The sequence below is a fragment of the Phaethon aethereus genome (assembly GCF_964289735.1).
Source record: "Phaethon aethereus genome assembly, chromosome: 2".
Classification (NCBI taxonomy): Eukaryota; Metazoa; Chordata; class Aves; order Phaethontiformes; family Phaethontidae; genus Phaethon; species Phaethon aethereus.
The window spans coordinates 150,612,687-150,636,426 of NC_138582.1; the positions used below are offsets into that span (position 1 = coordinate 150,612,687).

A 23,740-nucleotide genomic window follows, 5' to 3' on the forward strand; every position below is an offset into this window, starting at 1 on the left:
CACACTTATGTGCTTCCAAATAACCTCCAGAGCATCTTAGACCAACACAGCTAATACCAAAATTCAGTCCTAAAAATACACTCTGGAAGGAGCCTCCACCCTTGGAGGTCTATTTGCAAAATGTCTATTTGCATTGGATGAACCTCAAGCTCAAGAAAATCCATTTCTTCAGGAGCAACTCTACTTTTGGAAAAAGGTTTTCACAAGTAGAATAGTTTGTTTGGATAGAAGATCTTCCTGAGATGCCTGGCAGTCATTAACAATATTTATTTTGAGCTTGCAGGTACACGATTCCAAAAAGCTCAAAATTATTTCATTGACTTTTCTTTACAAGTCTGTTAACAGTCAACTCTTTTTCCATTACAGTATTAATTATACCAGCTGACACAAATAAATAGATGGAAAAATTAACCCAGTTTTAAATGCTGTATATACTGACCCCACTAACAATTTCCATTGACGTTTTAATTGCCTGAAAATCTGAAATATTTGTCATAAGTTTTTGGGGTTTTTTTCCAGAGCTTTTCCATATTCATAAAGCAAAACAGAAATAGCCTTAGTTTTCAATACTTATGTAGTTCATTGTAGATTATGGAAAAAAAAAAAGGGGAATATTTTCAGTCAAGTATAAAATAAAGAGTGAACTTTCTGCGACATCAATAACCTTGACTAGCATAACATACCTCATTTAGTATCTGAGCTGCATTTTTCACTCTAATCAAATCTGGTGTATCTTCAAACACTGTCATTCCTTTTCCTTTCATCCCTTCTTCCAAATCTTTTCTATATTCTTTCTAAGGATTAAAAAAAAGAGAGAGATTTCTCCACAGAACATTGTGTGCAAGATCTTGAAAAGAAACACTGCTTATTAAATGTCTGAAGGGTCTCTTTGAAATTTCTGTGAAATATGAATTAGCTGAAGTACAGGTTTCAGAGTTAAAATAGAATTGGAAATTATGAAATCAAAAGGTAAAATGTTGAAAAAGTGAAAAGGTTTTAATGTAGTCATGTATTTTCCTGTTGTCCTCTTGCAAAATAGTCCTCCCCTACTCACCACTAGCACATTGTTTAGGGGCCTCAGCTGCCTCTCTCTATAGATATTTGAACTGCAGTAGCTTTTGGTTTTACAGACCAATATATGCTGTGCTGTAGTTTTTACCGCTGTTCCACTAATGGCATCACAATCACTATGGATGCCCTGAACACTATACTAGGACCTGTTAAAACGACTGCTTGATAAATTATAATGTAGAAGCAACACTCTTACCATATCACTTCTGTGCCCCTCAGACACTGCATTGATATCATCTATCAACATTTAGCAACTGCAGCCTCCAGAGTACACAAATGTACAGTAAAAAAATTAAAAGCACACTAGAACCTGCCCATGTACATTTGGTTCTTTTTCCGCTTTCGAATCCCTAGAGAGCTGATGTAAGCCTACTGGCGTTCAAGATCTTTGTAAGTTTTTAAGGATTTTTAATTGTTCTTCCTATCTCCGGGTATGGGTTAGGCTTTCTTAAGCAAAGAAACTAGAAAAAAACTGAAGAAAAGAACCATTTGTACAGACATGAATTAATACTCCTAATCACATATTAAATTTCATGAGCAGCAGTGAGCACCTTTGTCTCTGTGTAAGTTCTTTATTAAAACAAAAGGAAACCAGGTATTTTTAAAGCTTCTTCTCTTTATCATCAGAGGCATGTCCTAAAACAAGCAGGAAACAACTTTTATTAATTTAGAATTATTAAATTCAGCTGTCTCTTCTGAAGGAGTTGTGAATGTGGTTCCAGAGAAGAAAGTTCTCATTATTACAAAATGTGAAATATTTGCAGAATTCTCTACAGTGTGAAGGCAACAGAATAAGCTGGAACACAGCTGACACAAAAAAAATTTTAAAAGTAAAAAAAAAAGTAATTTAACAAATAATTAATTTTTTAATAATTCCAGGTTCTCTTTCTTGTCTCATGCAGTATCTATCTAAAGTTTATTTTGAACCTTCATGCAAAAATACTGAGCTACATCCTTGACTATGAAGAAATACATAATTTTGCTGAATCTTGAAAGATAATAATTAATTTGACCTATGTAATCTTTGGTGTTGGAATCTGTTCCGTCACTGTGGAAATAAAGTCATATTAAATTAATGCAGTTATGCATTAAAATACCATTTCCATTTTCTCACATTCTTCCCCTCTGGCTTACGAGCATGGTTTACTCCCAAAGTGATGAGTCATAAAACTTGAGGAGGTAAGAATTAAGGAACATCTTAATGCATGTAGCATTATGGAGGGAAGTGACATCAAAATTTTCAAAGATAAACATTTACAGCACATCTGCAACTACGCACTTCTGTGGACATTCAGCATGCAGCAAGATTAACTCAGTGAAATGCAAGAATTTGCTTTTTTCCCTAGTCAGTTGGCATACATGAGACAGGTACACACAGAATGGTACTGCCCAAACTAGACCTAGCTTGAGACTTGTCTACCTGACATCCAAGCTTACTGGAATAAATTATTTATTAGAGGATGAATAATAAAGGAAGATCTGAAAAGAAAATCTTTTCTTTGCCCATATGAAATCTAGCATAGACTGGGACAAGTTGTTTAAAGAACAAGGAAAGAAACAAGGTTCAAGGGTTTTAAATTCTAGCATCCCCGACTTGTTCATCTGGACCACAGCAAAAACATAAATTCTTAATACAATAAATATAAACAAGGTACTGTTGGCTCCCAAATTCAAATGAAGGATATCTAGCAGCTCTGATATTTCTAACTATGAATTTTGCTGATACATTTAATTCTAAATTTGGTCAAATGTAAACCTAATCTGTAGAGCCAAGCAATACTCAAAACCTAATATGAAAACAATTTTCAATAACAATATAAAAAGACTAAAGGTAGAAGGATTCTCAGTTACAGAAAAAAAGTGATTGAATTTATAATGCCACATACAACTGAAGAACACTGGACAAATCTTAAAGAAACAGTGGGCATACAGAAAAACTGCACCTTCTAACAAAATTTGCTTAAAACAGATTATGTAATATCATAGCTATATTATGGAATGTCGGTCATCTTTATTTTTATCCATAACATGTATAATAGATAATTATTTCAATTAAATTAGTTAAAAGTGACTACACACAGCTCAAGGCATCCATATAACCAACACAGACTATCAGAAACCTGAAGTATTTACTCAAAAGGTGAAAGTGTCATCTGGACACCAACAGAAAATCCTCCTTTCCACACCTTCATCTATCTGGAAAGAAAACTCCAAGTCCTCTCCAAAACCCTATCAAACAGATGTCTTTTACAGCATGCCCGGAAGGTCACCAAATTTGGGCTATCTGAGCCCAGGGGAGGAACAAATTCTAAAACTGAGGCCCTCAGAGGGAATTGTCCTGCCAACAATCCATTTTCTATGGAGTCATCTGATTTTTTCATTTAACTCTGTTTTTCTGGTTCAGGTGTGCTGAGCTTTATCATTTCCTTATGTTCATAAGGAAACTTCAAAAAGTATCTAAAATGTCACGCCACAATTTTTACTCATGAAGTCACATTTGTATTTAGCTACAAAGTTAACTGTAAATTGTTCAGCACTCAGTAGCTTGTAGTGACACTGCTTATTGCTCGTTTACAACTTAACAACAAAAAAAAGAAATAAAAATCCTCTACCTCTTTCAGAAGGTTAGTGACTTGTTTTAAATGCAAGAACTCTGGGGTCTTGTCTAAATCCATTGAGGGTCTTCCCTTGATGCCTTCTTCAAAATCTTTGCGATACATTTTCTATTGAAGCAAAACCAACAATTAGAGGTACACACATGCGCATTTCCAAGCATATTTCAGAAAGAACACTGTAAACAAACCCAGAAATGAGCTATGCCATAACTTAGTCATCACATCAATTAGCAACTTTATTACTCATTTCATTACCTAGATTATCTATACAAGACACACAAAGCTTAGACAAAAATACATTTGTATGGTATTTCCAAAGAAAATGTTTAACCTGATCTATGAAAAAAACAGTTTGCTTGGTAGAGAAAAGAGAAGACAAATGGCACACAAGGTAATGGTTTTAAAGACTTTCTACCAAGAGGATGAAACCATCTGTTTTCCATGACACACAGCAAAAATAATGGAATCAAACTGCAGCAAGGGAGACACAGGGAAATCTCTCTCTTAAGATGGATGGTAAAGCACTGGACTAGATTGCCTGGGAGGTCATGAAACCTCCACCATTAGAAGCTTTTAATAAAAAGTTAGAAAAATATGGCCTGACATAGGATAGCCCGTGCTGTTCTGGAGCCTGGGAACAGTGCTTCCCCCTTGCTGAGCTCCCCAGGCTGAACAGGCAGAAGCAAGTTTCAGTTAAGGCACATGGTCAGACTGGGCTTTGTGGCTTCACCCGCTCCCACTTGAGAACCCTCCCTCATTAAAGATGGAATTAAAGGCAAAAGGTAAAAAAAATTAGTAACCTCTGATGTAGATGACCTCTTGAGCTTCCTCTCAATTAAGTGATGCTACATGCAATCTCTGTCTAGTGTTAGCACCAATGGCCTTTTGAGAAAAAACAAATCTGAAGGAAGAACTGAGCTACAGAATAGCAATGAGAACTACTCAGTACTAATTCCACCATATCCTCAATTAATAAAATCTTTTTGATGTGCTTCATCCATTTTCTTAACCTGAGTACAAGACGTCTGTTAGCCTCCCTGTTGATCTAAGTTTTGCTAGTTCAAGTACACATTTTTACTAACCTCACTTTGCATCTTTTGGGCCTCCTTTGAAACTTGATACATTGGTGTATCCACAAACTCCAGCATTGATCTGCCTTTAGATTTTTCATAATTCTCTTTGTACTTGACCTAGGAAAATGAAAATAAAGGCTGTTAACAGCTGAGAGAATGTAAGATCCGATTGCTTGCCACAGCGACAGACAAATCCTGTCTTAGCCATATTCTTTAGAGGTTTTGACTTGGAAGACTCCTCCCAGATTTAAGCTGTTGGAGAAATAGGGCAGCTAGACAAGGAAATTTTTTCTGGAGTCATTTATTCCTTTGCTTCAAAATGTCAGACCTAAAAATGGTGAACTCTGAAGACAGCAGGAGTGAGGAGCATCAATCACAACCCTTAAACTAATTGCATTATTTTGGCTGAATGATCAGTTTTTCACGAGGATTCCCTGTCATGTTTCCATTAAACACCACCTTTACTGTAACAACAACAAAATCTGTTTCATGGACCTGAAAGGTCTCTCTTTCAGGCTCAGGAGCATCATTCTGAAATGCACTTTTGTTTGTACCTGTGGGAGGTAAAAGAGAAGGAAAACTACTGCCTTGGTAGGGTCCAGTCTTGCACCAACATTCCCTTCGCAGCTACCAATGACCATGACCTTAAAGCTAGCAGCAAAATCACAGTGAAGGACGCAGGGTTAAGACACCAACATTATGCTTTATGCTAACTCACAAAGCAAATACGCTTTGTTTGGAAACCTGGAGAAGCTTTCTGAACTCATTCATTCACATGCTTTTGATGAAGATGGGCAAACACATTACTTAATCAGTGTGGGGTATGATTGAATATCCTACAGAAGCCATAAAAGAAAGCAAATAGCTACAAATCAAAATATGATATTCAAAATGAGTAATGTCATTTTAATTTATTTGCCTCTTCAAAAATGGTGATGTCTGAATTTGAGAAAAGTATTAAGAAGCTCTTTCCCTGTCAGGCTTCTGCACTAGGTTCGGGTCCTGCAAAAACACTCACGGGGTGCTTCTGATTGAATATACACTGTACATTACTGCAATTTGTCATGCAGTTTTGTGTCTAATTTAATCACTGTTAGAATGCTGCATTTTTCTCTTTGCAAGACATATTTATAATTGTGTATACCTGACTTTGAAGCACTGCATTTTCTTTGTGATGGATTTGTTCAGCTGTATCCGGGGTGAAATGATAGAAGCCCTTGCTTTGTTTAAATGATTTCTTATATTCATACTGAAACAAAAAATATCCAAGAATGTTTTCACAAACAAATTCCAGAAGGTTTTGCAATTAAAATACCATTTAAAATAACTATGGGAAAAACAGCATAAAAGAAACTATATTTTAGGCCTCCCAACTCAGGTATTCTACTGCTAAATTTTCATTTAAAATAGCGTGATGAAATGAAAAAAAGGACATGATAAAAATTAAATTTTGTAAGTTCCTAGAGAAAATGTTTGTCCTACTCATCCAAAAGTCAAATGTTTATGTTCGCTAGAAAATAAACATTCTTGTTTACATTTGAAGTGCAAAGGAACACATATGATGGTCTGGGTTTGCCTCCTAGTGGATATAATTATAAAAGTCACACAACAAAATCACTTCTGTAGTAGAAAGAAAAATTATCTCCATCTACAGATACTGACCTCATACTTTTACTCCATTACTTAACTAATGGAACAATATCTTTAAAAAAATAATCCTATAAAATCAAATTAGGTAAATCATAATCTTTTGCTACATTAAACTACAGGCACCAAATTCAGTCTCTTAAGTCCTATTTATTCACCTTCTTTCATAAAATGAAACATATCTAAGTTCCTTTCTTTTTTAGCCCTTAGTTCATTAGCATCTCAAAACCTCTACAATAAGAACAGATTTAAAATGTGCAAAACAATAAACTAGCTGTTGTACATATATCAAAGTTTTAAATTTTCTGTGTCCAAAGTTCATGCCAAAGAGAATTACTTGTATACCAAAAGAGGGAAAAGTTCCACCTTGTGAACTCTCTTCCTCATCACAGTAATGAAAATAGGATGAGTTCAACCTGTCAAAATCAATCTATTTGTGTCCAAACATGCCCATCAAGCTTTCCTCTTAATTGTTGGAATATATTCCCATGGAAGCTGACTTGTATAACTGCCTTGCATTGGTATTATAGTCTATGTGTTTCATAAAGTTGCACACACTTCTACACTCTAGGTCAATCAGCAAACCAATTCAATCAATCATATTAGTTTATGAGTTTAATTAAGAAAACAGGTTACAATTTATCACACCAGGGCAGGTGTAGCTATGTTATGCAAAAGATGAAGAGAAGCATAAAGTTGAAGGGAGAAAGGTATACTCTAGGGAAACAGCAAAATTGGGCAACTGGCAAGAAGCTCTGTTTCAAAAGGGAAAAAAACAGACCATGCAATCAGTCTTTGGAAATCAGTTAAAAGCAGTCAGGAAGACTGTTTCATACAGTGGAAGCAGACTTTCAGAAAGATTTGGTGCTGTGGAGAGGCAGCGAGGACAACACAAAGAAGGTACTGGAAAAGCATGGAGAAAGGGAGGAGAGTAAGCCGTGTTAAAATGAAGGAGATAACATGAGGAGGTCAAATATGAGAAGGACTTTGATCATGGGATTTCTGTAGACGACAAATAGCTAGTGGAGACCTTAGGGATTGACAAAGCATTCTTCCTCCTGCTTGCAGAAAGAATAACCACCAGCATCTGGACAAGGCGAAAATCAGCAACTTAGTATTTATGGAGCCCTCAGAAAAGGGCATAGACAATATGAATCAACCCTTCCTAGGCAATAGAAAGAAATTTTGCAAGAAATGAGGAGCTTTAAGGGAAAGTCTTCTATCTCATTAGAGATGAGATGACAAATTGATGAAGTTCACTCTGAGGGTGCTCACTTAACCAGCAAAAATAATGCCAATCTTACCCTACGCTGAAGGAAACTAGAATTAGGCCAAAATGCACATGAAGAATGCAGGAAATGAAAGTTATCAACTCATTTATTACCCATACAAAAGGGGATAGTCAGTGTTAGCTTCACATAATGGAGTGAGACAGACAAAAAGCAAGCTTCAATTCACTAAAGAGCAACACAAAAATCAAGTACAGACAGGAAGGCTGGATTATTTTTATTATTTTAGATATAAGCTTCCATAAGCAGGCGCTGACTTAGAAGATGACCCAATATGCTACTAGTCATTAGGGCTAACTCTTCGTGTGTGAAGCGCTCACCTCTTACTGACCATGAGCAATCCTCCTTCCCAACACCACCCACTCACGCCTTTCCACAGTGGTGCTGGGGCCCTTCTGTGGTTTCTAGAGTAAAGATGACACATGAAGCTAAAGAGCCTACAAGCATCACCCATGTAGCATAGGTGTTCCTGGAGCAGGAGAGAAGCTTCAGCATTGCACAGAAGCCAGGGGTGTCCTACCCCTTCCTCCCCATTTCAACCCCCATCAGTACCCTGTGTCAGACCACCAGCTCCATCAAGGGCCATGTCTTGTTACATGGCAGAATGGAGTATGTGCCTATTACCCGATCCAGTGTAGGAAGCCTCAAACATTTAGGAGGGGGAAAAAGGCTTAGACAGAGAAGCTTTAAGGGAAGCTAGCACTCAAGAGGCTGTTTATGGCAGAGGTCCAAATATTAAACTAGCATAATGGTCACTTCTGTACAGAGAACTGCAGGTGAAAGCAGTAAGTATAATCTTAGGCAAAATGAGATTTGCAAAGAAAAAAGTATCTTCGATCAACAAAGGAAAAAACAGACAAGGTTTCAGTCGTGTAAGAAGAAATGCTCAAGTACCAGAAGTCTGTGTGATTCTTACTCAGTATATTAGTCATTCTAAAAACTGAAATATCTCTCCCTAAAAGCCCTTTTTTCTTCATTACTTCAGCCCTTTTTACTTCATTACCCTGGCTACTCTGGTTACAAAACTACAGTCTACTACATATGAGACCATGAAGCAAGTACCAAAATTTTATGTATTCCACAGTGACTATACATACTACATTCCTTACTACATATATTTTTCAGATCATTCTTACAAAGGCAACTTACATCGCTATGCATTTTGCTGATATTTAAAGCATGGTTTAAATATAGTAGGTTTGGTAGATCAGAGGCTGGATCATGTAGGCTTTCCAAATCCTTCTTGTAACTCACCTGGAAGGAGAATTCAGATTATGTAAATTAAATATTAACAAAATAATACATATTTGTATTAGTGTGGCCGTCCAGAAACACAAAGCATTAAGTGCTTGCCTGAACAATCTCTAGCAGCCACTAGATGGTGGTCATTTACTATTATTTGGAGGAAAAGGCAAAATCAACAAAGGGTTCATTCTACTAAGCAAGTATTTAGGAACTACTCAAACTTTTCCTCAAAAAGGACACTTACAACAAAATCACACTGTATATGACTTTTCAGACTAGAAAGGAATTATTATTATTTCTTTTTTTTTCCTTCTCTCTCCCCGCCCCCCCGAAAACTTAAATCAAGAGTATCTTCTTCAATACTTTGAGTTTACTCATTTTAAACACTTAACTCTGTTCTCTTTCTCTTGATTCAGGAACTACACTAACTGTCCAAATAAAAAAGTTTTCTATAAAACAGTCAAAGGCAAGTGCTCCTGAATATTTTAATACAGATTGCTTTCAGTAAAGGCACTCAATATAGTCACCCAAGGCAAAAGATAATCACTTAGGAAGTAGCAGAAGATAACTTCCTATCAGCCTACAGTATGATTTTCCATACTTCCGATAGCTGGATGCCTGTCTTTACAGAAAGAAAACTAGGCACCTTACCTGTCTTGGATGAAAAATTTTTTAAACCAATACCTTTAATCACCTCCACATATGTATAGTGTTCTTCACTGATTTAGGCAGACTTCAAATCAACAATACTCAATTTGCATCTTTCATAATAATTATTACTTCAATGAATTTTTTACTAAACATTTAGATTTTGGAAAAAATTACATATTCTGTTGGACCCTTCCCAGAGCTGGCCTCTCCTGTTCGCCGTGGGTGGTGTCCCACACTTTGGAAATGCCGGCCTACAGAATGAAGGCTTGTCTCTTGGCTATCTGGGATCATGGCCTCAAGGAAGAGCTCACATTTTTAGCACTAGACACACTGTTAAATATATCATCCCAACAGCATTATCACTCAATTTAGATGTTTTCTCCAATCTGGCTTCAGCAGCAGGCACCCATTGCTGAATTTAGTGACTGCTCTACTTAGCAATACCATTAAAAAGATCAACCAGCAGAATGAAGTCTAAAAGATAGACATGCAAATCTGAGCTGCTCATGCAACCTCCTTTTACAACCACTGGAGAGATGCCAGTGCCTTGCTCCTCTAAAGACAAGCATCTACAACAGGTCAGAGGAATTGCCCTCTAGACCTATTTATTTCTTTCCCGAATACAAAGGGACCGAGTACAAGGTGATTAGCTCAGAGTAAGCAGTTATACCTTTTAACACACAATGTTAAGTGAGCTGAAACTCATCTAAAATGATTATGAAAAACTCTGCAGGCCCTTGGAGACGAGCTTTATCAGAAGCAGAGGAAGAAATGGATAACATGCTGTACCTGCTATAGAGACACACTGTATAGCAGAGACTGCTGCTCAGAGTAATTCATAAGATGGAAAAAGAAGTTCTGCTTGAGAACAAATGCTAGGTTTTTCAGGATATAAATGCATGTAAAATACAAAGCAAATTCACTTACGTCACTTGCCAAGGTGGATGCAATCTGTGCTTGCTTGAAGGAAGCACTGTCAAGAGGATTATATTGGTGGCTCTTCATTTCCTTATTGAACTGTTCTTTGTATTTCACCTTCCACCAGAACAAACATAGCTAATATTAACATGTAGCACTTAAAAAGGGCACAAAGAATTCAGACTACAAAGGAGCTTATTAAAGAAAATTGCCTTATCCATAAATCTTTAAACAATGAAAATGTTTAAAGAAGATCAATTTAGCCACACCTGTGACTGTCTTGTGCTAGTTTCAAAGTATCTGAATTTTACTAAAATAAAAAAATAGTTTTAACATTGTCATATGCGATTATTGGTGCTGACGGATTTATAAAAAGGGAACAGAAACAAAACCATATGACTCACCTGAGTAACCAAATAAACGAGAACTGTTTAACTAGCAATAATAGTCTACTTGCTGAAAATCATTCAATTCATAATTAATATAAAAAATGTGGGTTTAATGAAAAAAATATAAGATGAATGAATTGTAAAACTTGTAAAATTTTCAACCACTTGAAAGTGGCAAGTCACAATCAAGCTTCCTCCTCAGCTATCTTCCCACCTCCCAGACCATGGTGTCACCTCTGCTGTGCTAGGCTGTCACCAGAGCCCCCAGGTCTGTTCTTAATTCTGCCAGAAATTTCCCAAGAGACCCCCAGGAATCTCTCTGTAGTACAGTCCCTTCTTGCAGACAATGCCCACCTCATTACAGTGTTAGAAAGCATAATTAAATGACTGTCTGCCACCTCTTTCACTCTCTCTTCTTCTTGTTCAAAAGAAAAAAGGGGAATGACAAGACATGTAAGACAAAATGAGCAATAAATAAATGCTGAGGCAATGGTATTAAAAGTAAATAAATCACAAAAATTCCATAAAATGTGCTGAAGATCTGAATTCGCAAGCTGAAAAAATGAAATCGAGCAAATAGTAAATCTCCCTCCTTTGCCTGCCTTGTTGTACATGATAATCAAACATCTGGAGACTTTGCACACATGCCTTGCTTCTTTCCAACAGCTGAGCATGATGGAGGAGAATAAAGTTCAGTCTGAATTGTGCTGCTTTCATGAATGTTAGTCAGACACCTGATATCTAAGCCGATGCGACATCCATTATAATTTACCACGCTCTGCATTAAATAAATACACGGCTTTTTCCTTACTTCTTTTTCCTCTGTTCCCACATGAATGTCTGATAAAGTGGTTAAACCACCTCAAACAATTTCCTTCCAAAATTATTTTTTTCTCAGCTTTAGTTGTGGGAAGAATTTCCTTTTCCCTTTTTAGTTTTTCCTTGCCTCAAAAGGCTCTCAACATGGTTTAGCTTACACAACCTCATTATGTTTAGCCACAATGCCCAATATTTCATTAATCAGGATAACAAGAAACCAAAACTAAGCCACCCAAACAGAAACTTACCATATATGTTCAAGAACTACATTATGATTCCAGGACTTACGTTACTTTTTCAAAGGAAGGAAATTCTAAAACATTGTCATTTTCAAAGAGAAACTTTATCTGAACACATGATGAACTTCATAATCTTTCACACTAACCCTAGAAAATAATATCTACTGCCTTCTGGTAGATTCATCTGGTTCATATCGTTTGGTATTTGCCTTGGCTTTGGATCAAGTGCGAAAGCATATATCTGAATACAAAGACATTGCTTTTGTCAAAGGCAAATCCACATTCGGTACAAGCAGTACAGGAATAAATCAGAGGGCTTTTCTCTTTTAAAAGGTGTATCCAAAATTTGCCTTCTAATAAAGATCAGGCAGTGCTGGAATATGTGATTTAGAAGCCTCCAATACCAGGGATCAAGTCAGCATCATGAGCAAAATTATCTTTTACTCCTTGGGCATCAGCTCACATCATAATGACGTCATGCACAATAGTTTAAATATCCAACTTCTGCAGGCTGTCTTCTGCCTGGCCAACAAATGGCCTCAAACTGTGCACGCCGACCAAATGCACAACATGATGCTTGATACTCTTGTTAAGTGTGAAACCATCAGTGCCAAAGGGACCTCTCCTCACAACTGGCTTGCCATCTTCCAGCTGCAGTGTTTCATACCATTTTTTAAAAAGATTTTTTTAGCAATACATTTCAATCTAGAGATTCCAGTAATAAATCCTCGTTAGCATCACTCCAGATGACACCATTGCTACTGAAGGAAAGAAGGGGAGCCAGTGAATCCAGTCTTCACCGGGTTGTGTGCCCTGATGTCGAAGTGCAGGAGGGTCCCAAATTTATGGAGACCACCCACCAATCCAACTGTAAATGCTCCCGTTGCCGTGAGGGATGTCTCGGTACCTCTAGGCCCTGCTGCCTCGTCTGGCTGGTTGCTCTGCTTATTGCCTTCGCTCTCCTCCAACACCACCGCACATGTCGCTCTGGGGCAAAATGGAGGCCGCACAATAATATCAGATGACCCTGGCTGTATCTCAAGAGCACTTCCAGCAGTAATTTAACTCTGACTTGTCATCGGGGATTCATCTCATTGAAAGCTACACACGCATTCACTTTCTCTTTTATCGGTATTTTCCTGTTTCCTTCCCCCTTTTGAAAGAAGGCATGGGGCGGGAGAGGGAGAAGAGAGAAGAGCAAGCCCATGGATGAGTCACTGTGAAGTACTGCACACGGTATTTATCCTTCTTTTGAACAGGAGAAAGTTATGAATGCAGTTTAAAGGGGAAAAATATGCCTGAGAGAAAGGGTTCTGATTGAAAACGAGGAAGAAAAATACCTCATCAGTGTTTTCTAAAACATCTGAAGGGGGAGGTCTTAGCAGTGCTTTAACATGGTGGAAGAGCAAACAAAAAGTGGGAGTAGAAATGACAGTTGTTAGTGGAAGCCTATGTACAAATTTCATCGTTAACGAAAAGCTTTACTTTAATGAAGGTTTAAAACGATGGCTACTTACTTACCATCTTAATTAAAAGTCTTAAGTTTGTTTATTTTTTTAGAGAGTATGTGGGGGGGGGGTGTCAATTTAAAAGAAATGCATGTCGACTGCTCTCTAATTGTTGCTGAAGAAAGAGCAGACTTCACAGGATTTTAACACAACACCACCCCCGAAACACCAAACTGGAATTAAATAAGGCCTGGATAAACAAGCTTCTCATTGGCCTTGCACAAAACCTATAAAAGTCAGAATTGCAGCTGGACAGAGCAGTGTCTTTTGAAGCTTTGCAGCAACATTCCTAAATCAAATCTGTAGTTCAAAGCTGTTCACACAGGGAGTGTTCAGTTTCAGAAGTGGATGACATCACCCACTGTTCAGACTTACAAAGAAACTACAAAAATTGAATCATTCAACCACTGGGATCCCAGGATGAAGCAGGCACTTGCAGCTAAAGCATTTCCTCATGACCATATGAAAACATATTTTAAAAAAATGAAAAACGTGTCAGAGCACATAGATATTGAAGGAAGTGTAACATAAACAAAGAGCTAAATTAAAATACTGGTTGCTAAAAGCACTAGCAGAGTTTAAAGCAAAGAAAGACTGAGAAAATCCTAGGCTCTGTGTGTTTTTACCGAAAATCTCAGAGAAGGTACATTTTGAAAAACATTCTACCACTAACAATTTTATCCCTGAAACAATAAGCACCAGATCCAGCATAAAAAAAAGAATATACAAAATTATTCATCATAAAACCAATTATTGAACACCATAAGGGGAATACTTCATATCAGCAGCTCTTTGAAAAAGGTAATAAAATGCTTTAGATGACATAAAGAAGACATAAACAAGCGCTTGTTTTTTATAAAAAAATACAAAAAATAACCCAAATTATACAAGGTACATTCAGCAAATTGACAAGCTTCATGTTTTCACAAGGGTTAACACAGTTTCTGTTTTAAATTTGGTTTAAAATCAACAGAAAGGGGTTACCGCATGCTGTGGGTAAATACACTAGTCCTGGAGCTATTATTTTTGCTGCTGCTGTTGTCAAAAGCTTTGTTAAATAAAACTTTTTTTTTAAAGGGGAAAAAAAGGGAGGAGAGGGGAACAACACTGATTTTGTAGAGCCTCGAGTGCCAGTCAAACATTAACACTATTTTCTTCACTTTGTTTGCCTTCCTGCTTGCCTTGATTGCTTTCTCCCTTCGTTACACCCACACTGCCTGACCTCCTCTTGCTCCTGTTCTCTATACTCCCTAAATTACCTACCCATATGCACCACATTAAAACATGTTATCATCTTCTCTTCCCATTACATCCATCAGAATTGTCAACTTTGCAAATTTACTGTGAGGGTCAAATAACTAATATTTCTCTGCATGTCGCAGCTTATAGATTCATGCTATTAAGGGAGATTATCAACTTTCAGCACAAAAAGTTTATAATGCTCCGATTTGCTGAGAAACAAATGGAAAGCCTAAAAGCCAGAAAGTCTGGAGACAATAAAAGGATCATTAACTTGACTAATTTTTAAATCTTGTAATTGTTGCAAGCCTGTTTCACGATCCCTGCATGAAGAGGACTGACATGACTGACCCGCATTTAGGGCTCTTCCTCCCCTACAGCACAGGTGCATTCCTCATCCTGCCCCACCACCCTGCTCCTTGGACACGGGGGTCATCTTCATTCTTCTGTGCTCTTGATTTATGATCAGTGTGTCTAAGTGTTATAATGATTCAAATAATATATAAAAACATTAGACAACTCATGGCCACTGCCCTCCCTTCAGAGGAGGTGGGGGACTGCTGAGTGCACCTCCCGGCTGCTGAAAGCGGCCCGGCACTCACAGCCCCCAGGCCGGCGGCTGGCAGCAGGCTCCGGCTGAAGCAACTGCCTCCCCGTCTAAAAGTACGGGGCCCATCACACGCCCTGCGGGCGGCCACAACGGTGTAGACTGAGGAGAGGGCAAGAGAAGGAAGGATCTCAAAACTTGGATCCAGGCCCAGTGGCTGCAGAGTTTGGACCACCAAGGCTTAGTAAGAATCTTCTTCACAAATAAACTGGAAGCAAGCTACATTTTGGCAATTGCTCCTCTCTTCCTGCCACACCTTCTGCACTGTTCGGACTCTCTAAAGAAGTTAAAATTGCACACCAAATGCTCTCTTCTGCAGAAGGATCTCAACTGGAACTGCTGCCATCCCAGTCCCTGGCAGTGAAGAGACTGTGTTACAAAGCTTTTGCAGATGCAGCATGCATTGTCCAAGAAGAAAAGCACATCTAATAAAAATGAGATAAAAAGTGCATTGATGAAGCCTGTGATGCAGCTGGCTCAGCACCGGCTTGCAGGACCCCATGACCCAGCTGGTATTTTTTGATTGTTGCAATTGTTGGCCACAACCTCAAGGGTACCAGGCTTAGCGAGATGGAGAGGGCAATTGGAAAGGGATCCGCTTTGGTCCCGTTTGCAACAAGAGGCAGCTGCAAGCCCACTAGATTCTGAAATAGGCTGCAAGGAAAGGAATCTGTAGACAGCCACTGAGTCGAAATAAAGGATACCACACACTAAATTTAGATATGAACCCTTTTAAAAACCACTAAAGATGTTTGCTAAATGACAGACAGCTCCCTTTCCTCTAAGTGACAGCAGCATAACACTAGTTCTTGCTAGAAAGCACAGGTTGACTTCCAAGCCTGCACGATGCTAAACACAAAAGAATCTCTTAGCAGACTCACCCATCAGCAGAGGAATGAGCACATGATCCATGACAAAATGGAAGAAAGAAATCTATTTGGAAAACACAAACTAATTTTGATTCCGAACACGCCATTAACAAAGCAATAAAAAAACATGTACTTTCTTCTTCTTCCCTTTGTGCAGTACCAGTGCTTAGAAGTTAATGACGGTCCAGTGTGAAACAGGAAATCATGTAACAAATATCTAAGAACAACCTTTGGCGACAGTAAAAGGAGCTCAACCTCTTGCAAGCAGACAAACTGGACTGTTTCGCAGCTTGTTCTCTATGACACATTATTCTCATTTTATCCTGGTTCTAGGGAAGATGTTTACGATCTAGCCAAATCACAAGTATTTGTTACACAACGCTGATTTTCAGACTATTCTAGTGTATACACTACTACACCTGCAGGTTTTTTTCTAGTTCTGTGAAGACTGACACAACCTTCTCCAATTAAAGGAGTCATCCTCCTTCTACAGGAGGGCAGAATTTTTTCCTGGGTTTACAAAAGCTCTAAGTGTAGCTTGACAGGATTGCAAGCAAGGATTATGCAAGGCACTGTTAAAGAACTAGCCCAGAAAAAACGAAATAAAAAGGAAAAAAAAAAGTCAGCAGTCAAAAATTCCTTCTCATGATGTCAGGCTGGTCTGTAGTAGAGTCTTATGAGTAGATCTTATGAGCAGAAGACTCATAAGACGAAAAGAGGGAATATTTGTGTTTTCAGCTTTCTTTTTAGTTGTGGACTAAAGTAATTCCTCCATTTTTCTTCTTTTTTTGTCCCTTTTTTTTTTTTTTTTTTTTTGGTGAGGTTAATATATAACAGAAAGTAGTACATAAAAGGTTCAGTTTCAGGGGGAGGGAAGGCGGGTGGTTTACATGTCAGGCCAAATTCAGTTCCCATTACTCACATTAGCAAGCAGTTATACAAAAGACCCTGGTTATTTCAGTGGGATTAATCACAGGGTAAAGTTCCACTCAAACTGAATGAGTAGCAAAATTTGCCTCTAAATTACATACAGTTAATATTTTAGAAATCCTAGGTAATCTGTATAAATATACACCACCTCCACAAAAGATGAGTTGTAACAGTCAAAGTTCATTGTATTTTTGCATAAAAATTTATATTCTGTTTCGTAAGAATCTTAAATTTACCAGTCATTGCAATACTCTATGAAAAGAGTTTGAGAACATAATCTTCATGCAATTAGAGATAATAATCTAAAAATCAAAATATTTTCTTGCATTACGAGGAAAAAGATATCTGAATGAAGTCATTGTAAAATGACAGGGAATCTTACTTGGCTTAACAGTTTTGAAACTCCTTTAGCATGTTCAAAATCTGGTCTTCCAAGTACAGCAGGCTCCTTATTCATCTCTCCCCTTCCTTTCTTGTACTTAGCCTTAAAAAAATTAATATGAATCACTATTAAATTGTTTGCTTTTGTTTTATCAAGAGAAATGTAAGCATTAAAGCTAGTAGAAAAAGTCTCATTTAGTGATCTGCATTGACACTGTTTTCAGAACTGTTCAAATCAGCTCCAAAAAAAGCCCTTCTCAGGCTTCAGCTGCTTAACAACATAATATTTATTTTTTGTAAAACTCAATGCACAGCATTCACAAAATTAAACTTTAACCAAGTGCATAGCTTAAGCCTGAGAAATACTGTTCTCCCAATTAAAGCAAAATGAGTTACACTGGCGCAGCATTTCTTACAACAGGGTCTGCAGTTTACGCAAGATTATTTGTAGCAGCTGAAACTAGTCTTGAAACACAACTAGGCTGAGGGGCAGCTTGTTTGAAACGTAAGGTCAAATTCCACTCTTGGTTTTACCACTGCAATCTTGCTGGATGTCAGCGAGGTTGCATTGGTGTAACAGAGCGGAATTAGTCCCACAGGGCTGGTGTTACATGATCTTCCTCCCATGCAAATTGCTGCAATTTTTTTCCACAATGCATTAGAAAATAGCGCAGATTAATCAACAATAGTGCGTTGCAATATCACCGACTAAATTACCCATTGCCTAAAATAGGCTTCTTGCATTACTCAGGCACTGTGAATCAGCAAGGACACATGATAACAACAGACTGAGAGAAATAAAACTCCCAAAGCCACTCCAACTCAAAGGGGGCTTGAACAGCGATTAGTAGTAGATTTGGGTGTTGAACATACATCTTAGTAGAAGTTCTTGGTTTTCAGAAAATCCTGAATATTCAAAAGGTGAATCTCAGGTCTCTTAAAACTGTATCTCCATAGGTGCCTAGTCAGTCTCACATGAAACTATTAGCAGCTACTTAAGATCTTGGCTCGGGGCTTTATATATATATCTCATTTGAGTTATGTACAATAAAACATTAAACTGCATCACACATTGCTGCTTCTCAAACTGCTCCCTGATCTATCCATTAGCAGATGTCATGGTGGGAGGAAAAAGAATTTGAGGGGATTTTGGGGAGGAGAGTCCCCATGCAAGAAGCAGTGTGTTTGCACAGCTCTCAGGACAGCAGGGAATTGCATTTCCCTGTCACTGCCAGCCAAGATGGGAGGAGGAAGGGGAGTCCTGGGGTGCAAGCTTCTCTTGTACAGAGGTGAAAAAAAGCTTGGTATGTCTTCTGAAGTGCAGTATAGCATACGAGGATATGACTTATTTTGAGAATGGCTATCATCAGTAAAGCTGAAACAAAACCAACTTAAGTAAGCTTAATGTTGTCTTTAGATCAATGACTAACAACTGCAAAGGTCATACTGTCAACATCAAAATAGAAGAAACCCATAATGTTGTAACATACCAGGCATGGGGGGGGGGGGGGGTTGGTTTTGGGTTTTTTTTAATCAAACCTCCATATCAGATTTGGGGTTGCAGGTTTGCTGCTCATGACGTTTGAAAATTTCAGCAGCATTCTAAACATCTGACTGAAATTGGAATAAATAAAATAACATGTCTAAAAAATACAGATAGTGTAACAGGAGAACATACATCACTTATTATCTTTGTTATCTCAGTCGCTATCTTTATGTCTGGCCTGTTCAGCACTTCAGTGTATCTATGAGTATCTTGCACATCTTTCTTATAGGACACCTGTCAAACAAAAAACAGTTTTGTTTAAAACAAACAAACAAAAACATTTCAAGTTTATAAATAGTGTTTGAATGACCTATCAACTCAGCCATCAAATTCAGTAGAACTCTGACTAATTTATCCCAACACAGTGCTGCTTGACAGGGGCTATTTAGTAAGAACCACACACAGGTTAACAAGATAAGGAAAAAATTCAAAAGCATAAAATAGAATATTAAAACGAAAAATGGTTTTGCTAAGAAGTGTAGAGAAAAGCACTGCAAAGACCCAAATATTAGGTTTTATCATTAAATTTCAGAGGACTTCTAAGAGTACAGCTTTTTTTTCTTTGCTGTACCCTTTTTTAATATAAACTACCCCGCCTATGGTTCTGAGCACCGCAGCCTAGCAGACTGCAGCTACACTGAACAGAAACTGTAATTCTACCACGGTGAACGTCTTTCTCAGTAATAGGCAGCAATGTAGCTGGTATGTAATTCAATGACACAACTCCACCCCAGCATCCCCCACTCCCCACAGCTCCACTTATCTGCTCCTTTACACAATCATGGGAACAAGACGGCTGAGTGTTCCAGCATGTGGAATACAAGACTGAATCTTTCTGTTTGTGCAAAAGTCGCTACTATAATGAATGGGCTCCGAAAACTTTGGCCAGAAGGCTAAACCACAGGCAGTAGAGTCCAAATATTCTCCATTTAGCAAAGCAATCACAGGAAGAGCATAGACCTCAGGGACATTAAAGAGCTCCGAGACCACAAGTTATCCTTCTTCTCCCTCTCCAGAGTTTGCAGACTTTTTCCTCTCGCTTGCTGTAGCACATGTGCCAATCTAAGCCAATTTCCAAGAGCTGTCTTACGGAATTATTCTGAATGATTAAGGAAATCATTCCTGGTATTCAAAAGTGTCTGAGAAATTGAAGTTTCAGGCAAAAGTTAAAAAAAATAAATGAAGTCTACAGGAAATAGAAAGTATCAGAAAAATTCCTGTTTACTGGACAGTCTTCTAGATTTTATTCTGTTGTCTAATTTAAAAATAAATAAATTTAATTTAAACTTTAAATTTAAAATTTAAAAATTTAGTCAACCTCTCAAGATTGTATTTCACTATCATGGAAGTCTTCAGCTTGAAGTTTCACTTATAACCTCCGCATCTAGCTCCGATTTCCAATGTAAAGTTTTATTCTGGGTACAATGCAACAAACTCATAAACCCAAGAACAAGTATAATTTTTTATTGTAAAAAGAAAAGAAAAAAATCTTACTTTTTGGCAAATATTTTACATGCAACAGGAAAGTAATTTTGCGTCCATATGGCTTCAGCTAAGTAGACAAGCTAAACAGGCTTCACTGTTGGCTGCTTGCCCACAAATAGATCATATAATTTTTAACCTACAATGAGTGATACACAAGTGTAATCACTGGTTAAATAAATAAATAAATAAATAAATAAATAAATAGGTTGGATGAACACAGCCTAAAGTATCATCTACCAAGAACATAGCAACTGTTTCTTACAACTTGTTAAAACCACTGGAAGTTTTGTTTTGGTTAGGTTTAGATTTCCACTATTTTTTTTAAGAAACTAGATGTATAGACAAGCATTTGCAATTCAGGGCTTTACATGAATTTAGTTAATTATATGCTGTTCATCCTAATGACCGCATGATGTGAGGTGAAAACCACAAAGGCAGCAGAAACAGGTTTCTGAATAGCACCCTATCATCCATGTAAATTGCAAATTAAAGGCCAGCATATGTGCTCAAAATAGACATTAAGAATGGAGTGAATTTAACAACAGAGAATCAAGAATAGTGGTGATAAAGTTGAGGAAATGTGGTCACTTATTGCTCCCAAATGACATGATCATATAGTACATGAAATAACGGATTGTGGTTAATTTCAGGGGGAAAGGAGGGGGGAATAAGACAGTGACAGTCCTTTATATTTCACCATTTTCAATTATATTAGATGCAAGGCCAATTGCTACAGCCTTCCCTGAGTGAATTATTATTCTTCCTGCACCTAAACCAGTACACCTATTACTTATGTCTGAGGGAAAGTCATCTAGCATTTTACAAATGTCTGCAATATATATTTGCTCCATTCTGCAGCTTGTCATACTCCAGTGAGAATAAAAATGTTATGCAGCAGAACAGTAGTTTGTCAGAGGTAGGCCAAAGAAAGAAAAAATATGTTTCCCATTTCCTGAATAACCTCAATCCCTGGATGCTGACCCTTTCCCATTGGGACAGTGTGCTGGCCTCTATTACACAGCTGCTATTCTGTTCCATCTAGTGATTTTTTTTTTTATAGTGCTGTGTTAGAACAGTAAAACCAGAGCTGTTCCGGGAGAGCAGGGGAACAGATGTAGACAGGGCAAAGCAGCCAGCTTGATGTGCGCACCCGTGGGCACCAAGAAGATGGAAAGTAGAGAAGCCTACTCCAGGGCAGAAGAGAGAACGAAGCCTGGCCAAGCAACAAAAGAAAGGAAACAGCAGAAGCACCCAGAGAAGGGGACATCTTTTCTCCTGAGCTGGTTCAGCCCCTTACCAAGAGGCTCAAACCCCGACTGGAACCTCCAAGCATTACGATGCTCTTAATCTTCACTTCAAAAGATTGCACAGGCTCCACCAAAAAACATCACCAAAGGCTCAAGAATTACTCGTTTTCATGGACCACAAGTCTACATAACACCTGCACAAACTGGCCTTTGAATAGGAAAAAGTAACCGAGATACTGACAACTTAAGAGAAAGCATCAGTGAAAGACCTAAACGGAGAGTTACAGCAGACCAGTGGAAAATGCGAGTGAGAAATAAGCTGGGACAAAAAGGGGAAAAAATTGTACCATCTCTAGTTTTGAAGTTGCAAATAGCAAATTACAAATACTAGCTAAATTTAAAGTGTTTTTCTACCCCAATTTGAAATTACAATAAAAAGTGGTTACATTGTTGAATATTTTTAAAAAAACAATTTACTCCAGCTGAGCGTCCTGAAGATGCTTCATCTTTCATGATGGTGACAATGCATTGGAATGCACTACAAAGCTGCAAAGTAAACAGATTTCTAACAAGGCTGCAAAACATCTCAGGTTGTCAATCAACAAACAGAAACTTCTGCTACGTGTTGACCCAAGCACGCCCAGGTTTAAAGGACTCAGACATTTTCTGCAGTTTTTTGTCTTCTCCCCTATTCCAATACCAAAACTATATTCCAAGATATAGGTAATAATTTATTAAGATATGCACAAGCAGCTATGAACACATTTTTCCCTCTTGAGATGCACACATGAAAGTCAGCAAGGAGCTGGGCACACCTGTCTGCAAAAGAATTTGTCTCTTCTTGTTTGTCCCTGCTTAGTATTTTCTAAGAGCTGCAAGTCCACTAACTAATGGCCTGTCAGCTGTGTCTCTGCCCCCCTTTCTCTCATCTGCACTTTGGGGTCCATCAACACTAAGAAAATGACTAGCTGGTGACAATCATCATTGGCAACAGCTTTTCTGATTCCCACTCAAATGGTGTTGAAAACTGTTTCCCGGCTCATGTAGAAGAGACAAACACATTTCTGGCCCATTACAGATTGATGCAGTCATCCTTTCCAGTAATGGGCTTGAAAATTGATTGGTCCCAATTACATCAGGAGTAAACACATCATTTTCAGCACCAGTTGGAAGTGCTCCAGGGGGACCTGCTGTTGACAACCACTGTCAGCAGAAAGTTAAGTCAGTGAAAGGTGATTTTTCTAATGCAGATGCTGAACAGAGAGCCAGGAGGAGCTTGACTTTAACATGATCTGCATCAAAACAAACATCGACATTATGGTGTTATTGATAAGTTTAAGATTTGCTGATTTGATTTTATCAGAAAGAAATTTTGTGTGTGTGTATGTGGATTGTGACTGCATGATATCCTGAACATGAAAACAAGCTTATTTCTAAGACAATATAGACTTCTTCAATTTAGATGGTCAGTGCAACATTATAAATTACCACTACTGACATCATATGCACTGCAAAGAGTATACATATATATCAAACATTTGCCCAACTGTCAACATTTAAAAGCAGCAGTGTTTTGTACATAAGCATAAGAGAAAAGATAATAGGGCTCCAACCTCAGATCTGCCTTTTAAATGTCCACAGATGAGTCTATTGTATAGAATCGCCATAGAATCACAGAAACTTTGGGTTGGAAGGAACCTTTTAAGGTCATCTAGTCCAACCCCCCTGCAATGAGCAGGGACATCTTCAACTAGATCAGGTTGCTCAGAGCCACGTCCAACCTGACCTGGAATGTTTCCAGGGATGGGGCATCTACCACCTCTCTGGGCAACCTGTGACAGTGTTTCACCACCCTCATTGTCAAAAATTTCTTCCTTAGATCTAGTCTCAATCTACCCTCTTTTAGTTTAAATACATTACCCTTTGTTCTGTTACAACAGGCCCTGCTAAAATGTCTGTCCCCATCTTTCTT

General features: G+C 38.0%; 2 protein-coding genes across 3 annotated transcripts in view; both read right to left on the reverse strand.

The window, feature by feature from the left end:
- The window catches only part of LOC309402900 (LIM zinc-binding domain-containing Nebulette), a gene marked incomplete at its 3' end in the record, with an annotated part of 280,892 nt that overhangs the window by 48,854 nt on the left and 208,298 nt on the right, over positions 1–23,740 (reverse strand). The window lies entirely within an intron of this gene.
- LOC309402802 (nebulette-like) overlaps positions 3,487–23,740 on the reverse strand; it is a gene marked incomplete at its 5' end in the record, with an annotated part of 66,054 nt that continues 45,800 nt past the window's right edge. The window contains 7 exons of the mRNA XM_081996740.1: positions 3,487–3,794; positions 4,769–4,876; positions 5,904–6,008; positions 8,845–8,949; positions 10,519–10,626; positions 17,492–17,593; positions 19,169–19,270. Of these exons, the coding sequence (XP_081852866.1) occupies positions 3,609–3,794; positions 4,769–4,876; positions 5,904–6,008; positions 8,845–8,949; positions 10,519–10,626; positions 17,492–17,593; positions 19,169–19,270 (816 nt within the window). The 3' untranslated portion in view covers positions 3,487–3,608. The remainder of the gene's footprint in view (positions 3,795–4,768; positions 4,877–5,903; positions 6,009–8,844; positions 8,950–10,518; positions 10,627–17,491; positions 17,594–19,168; positions 19,271–23,740) is intronic.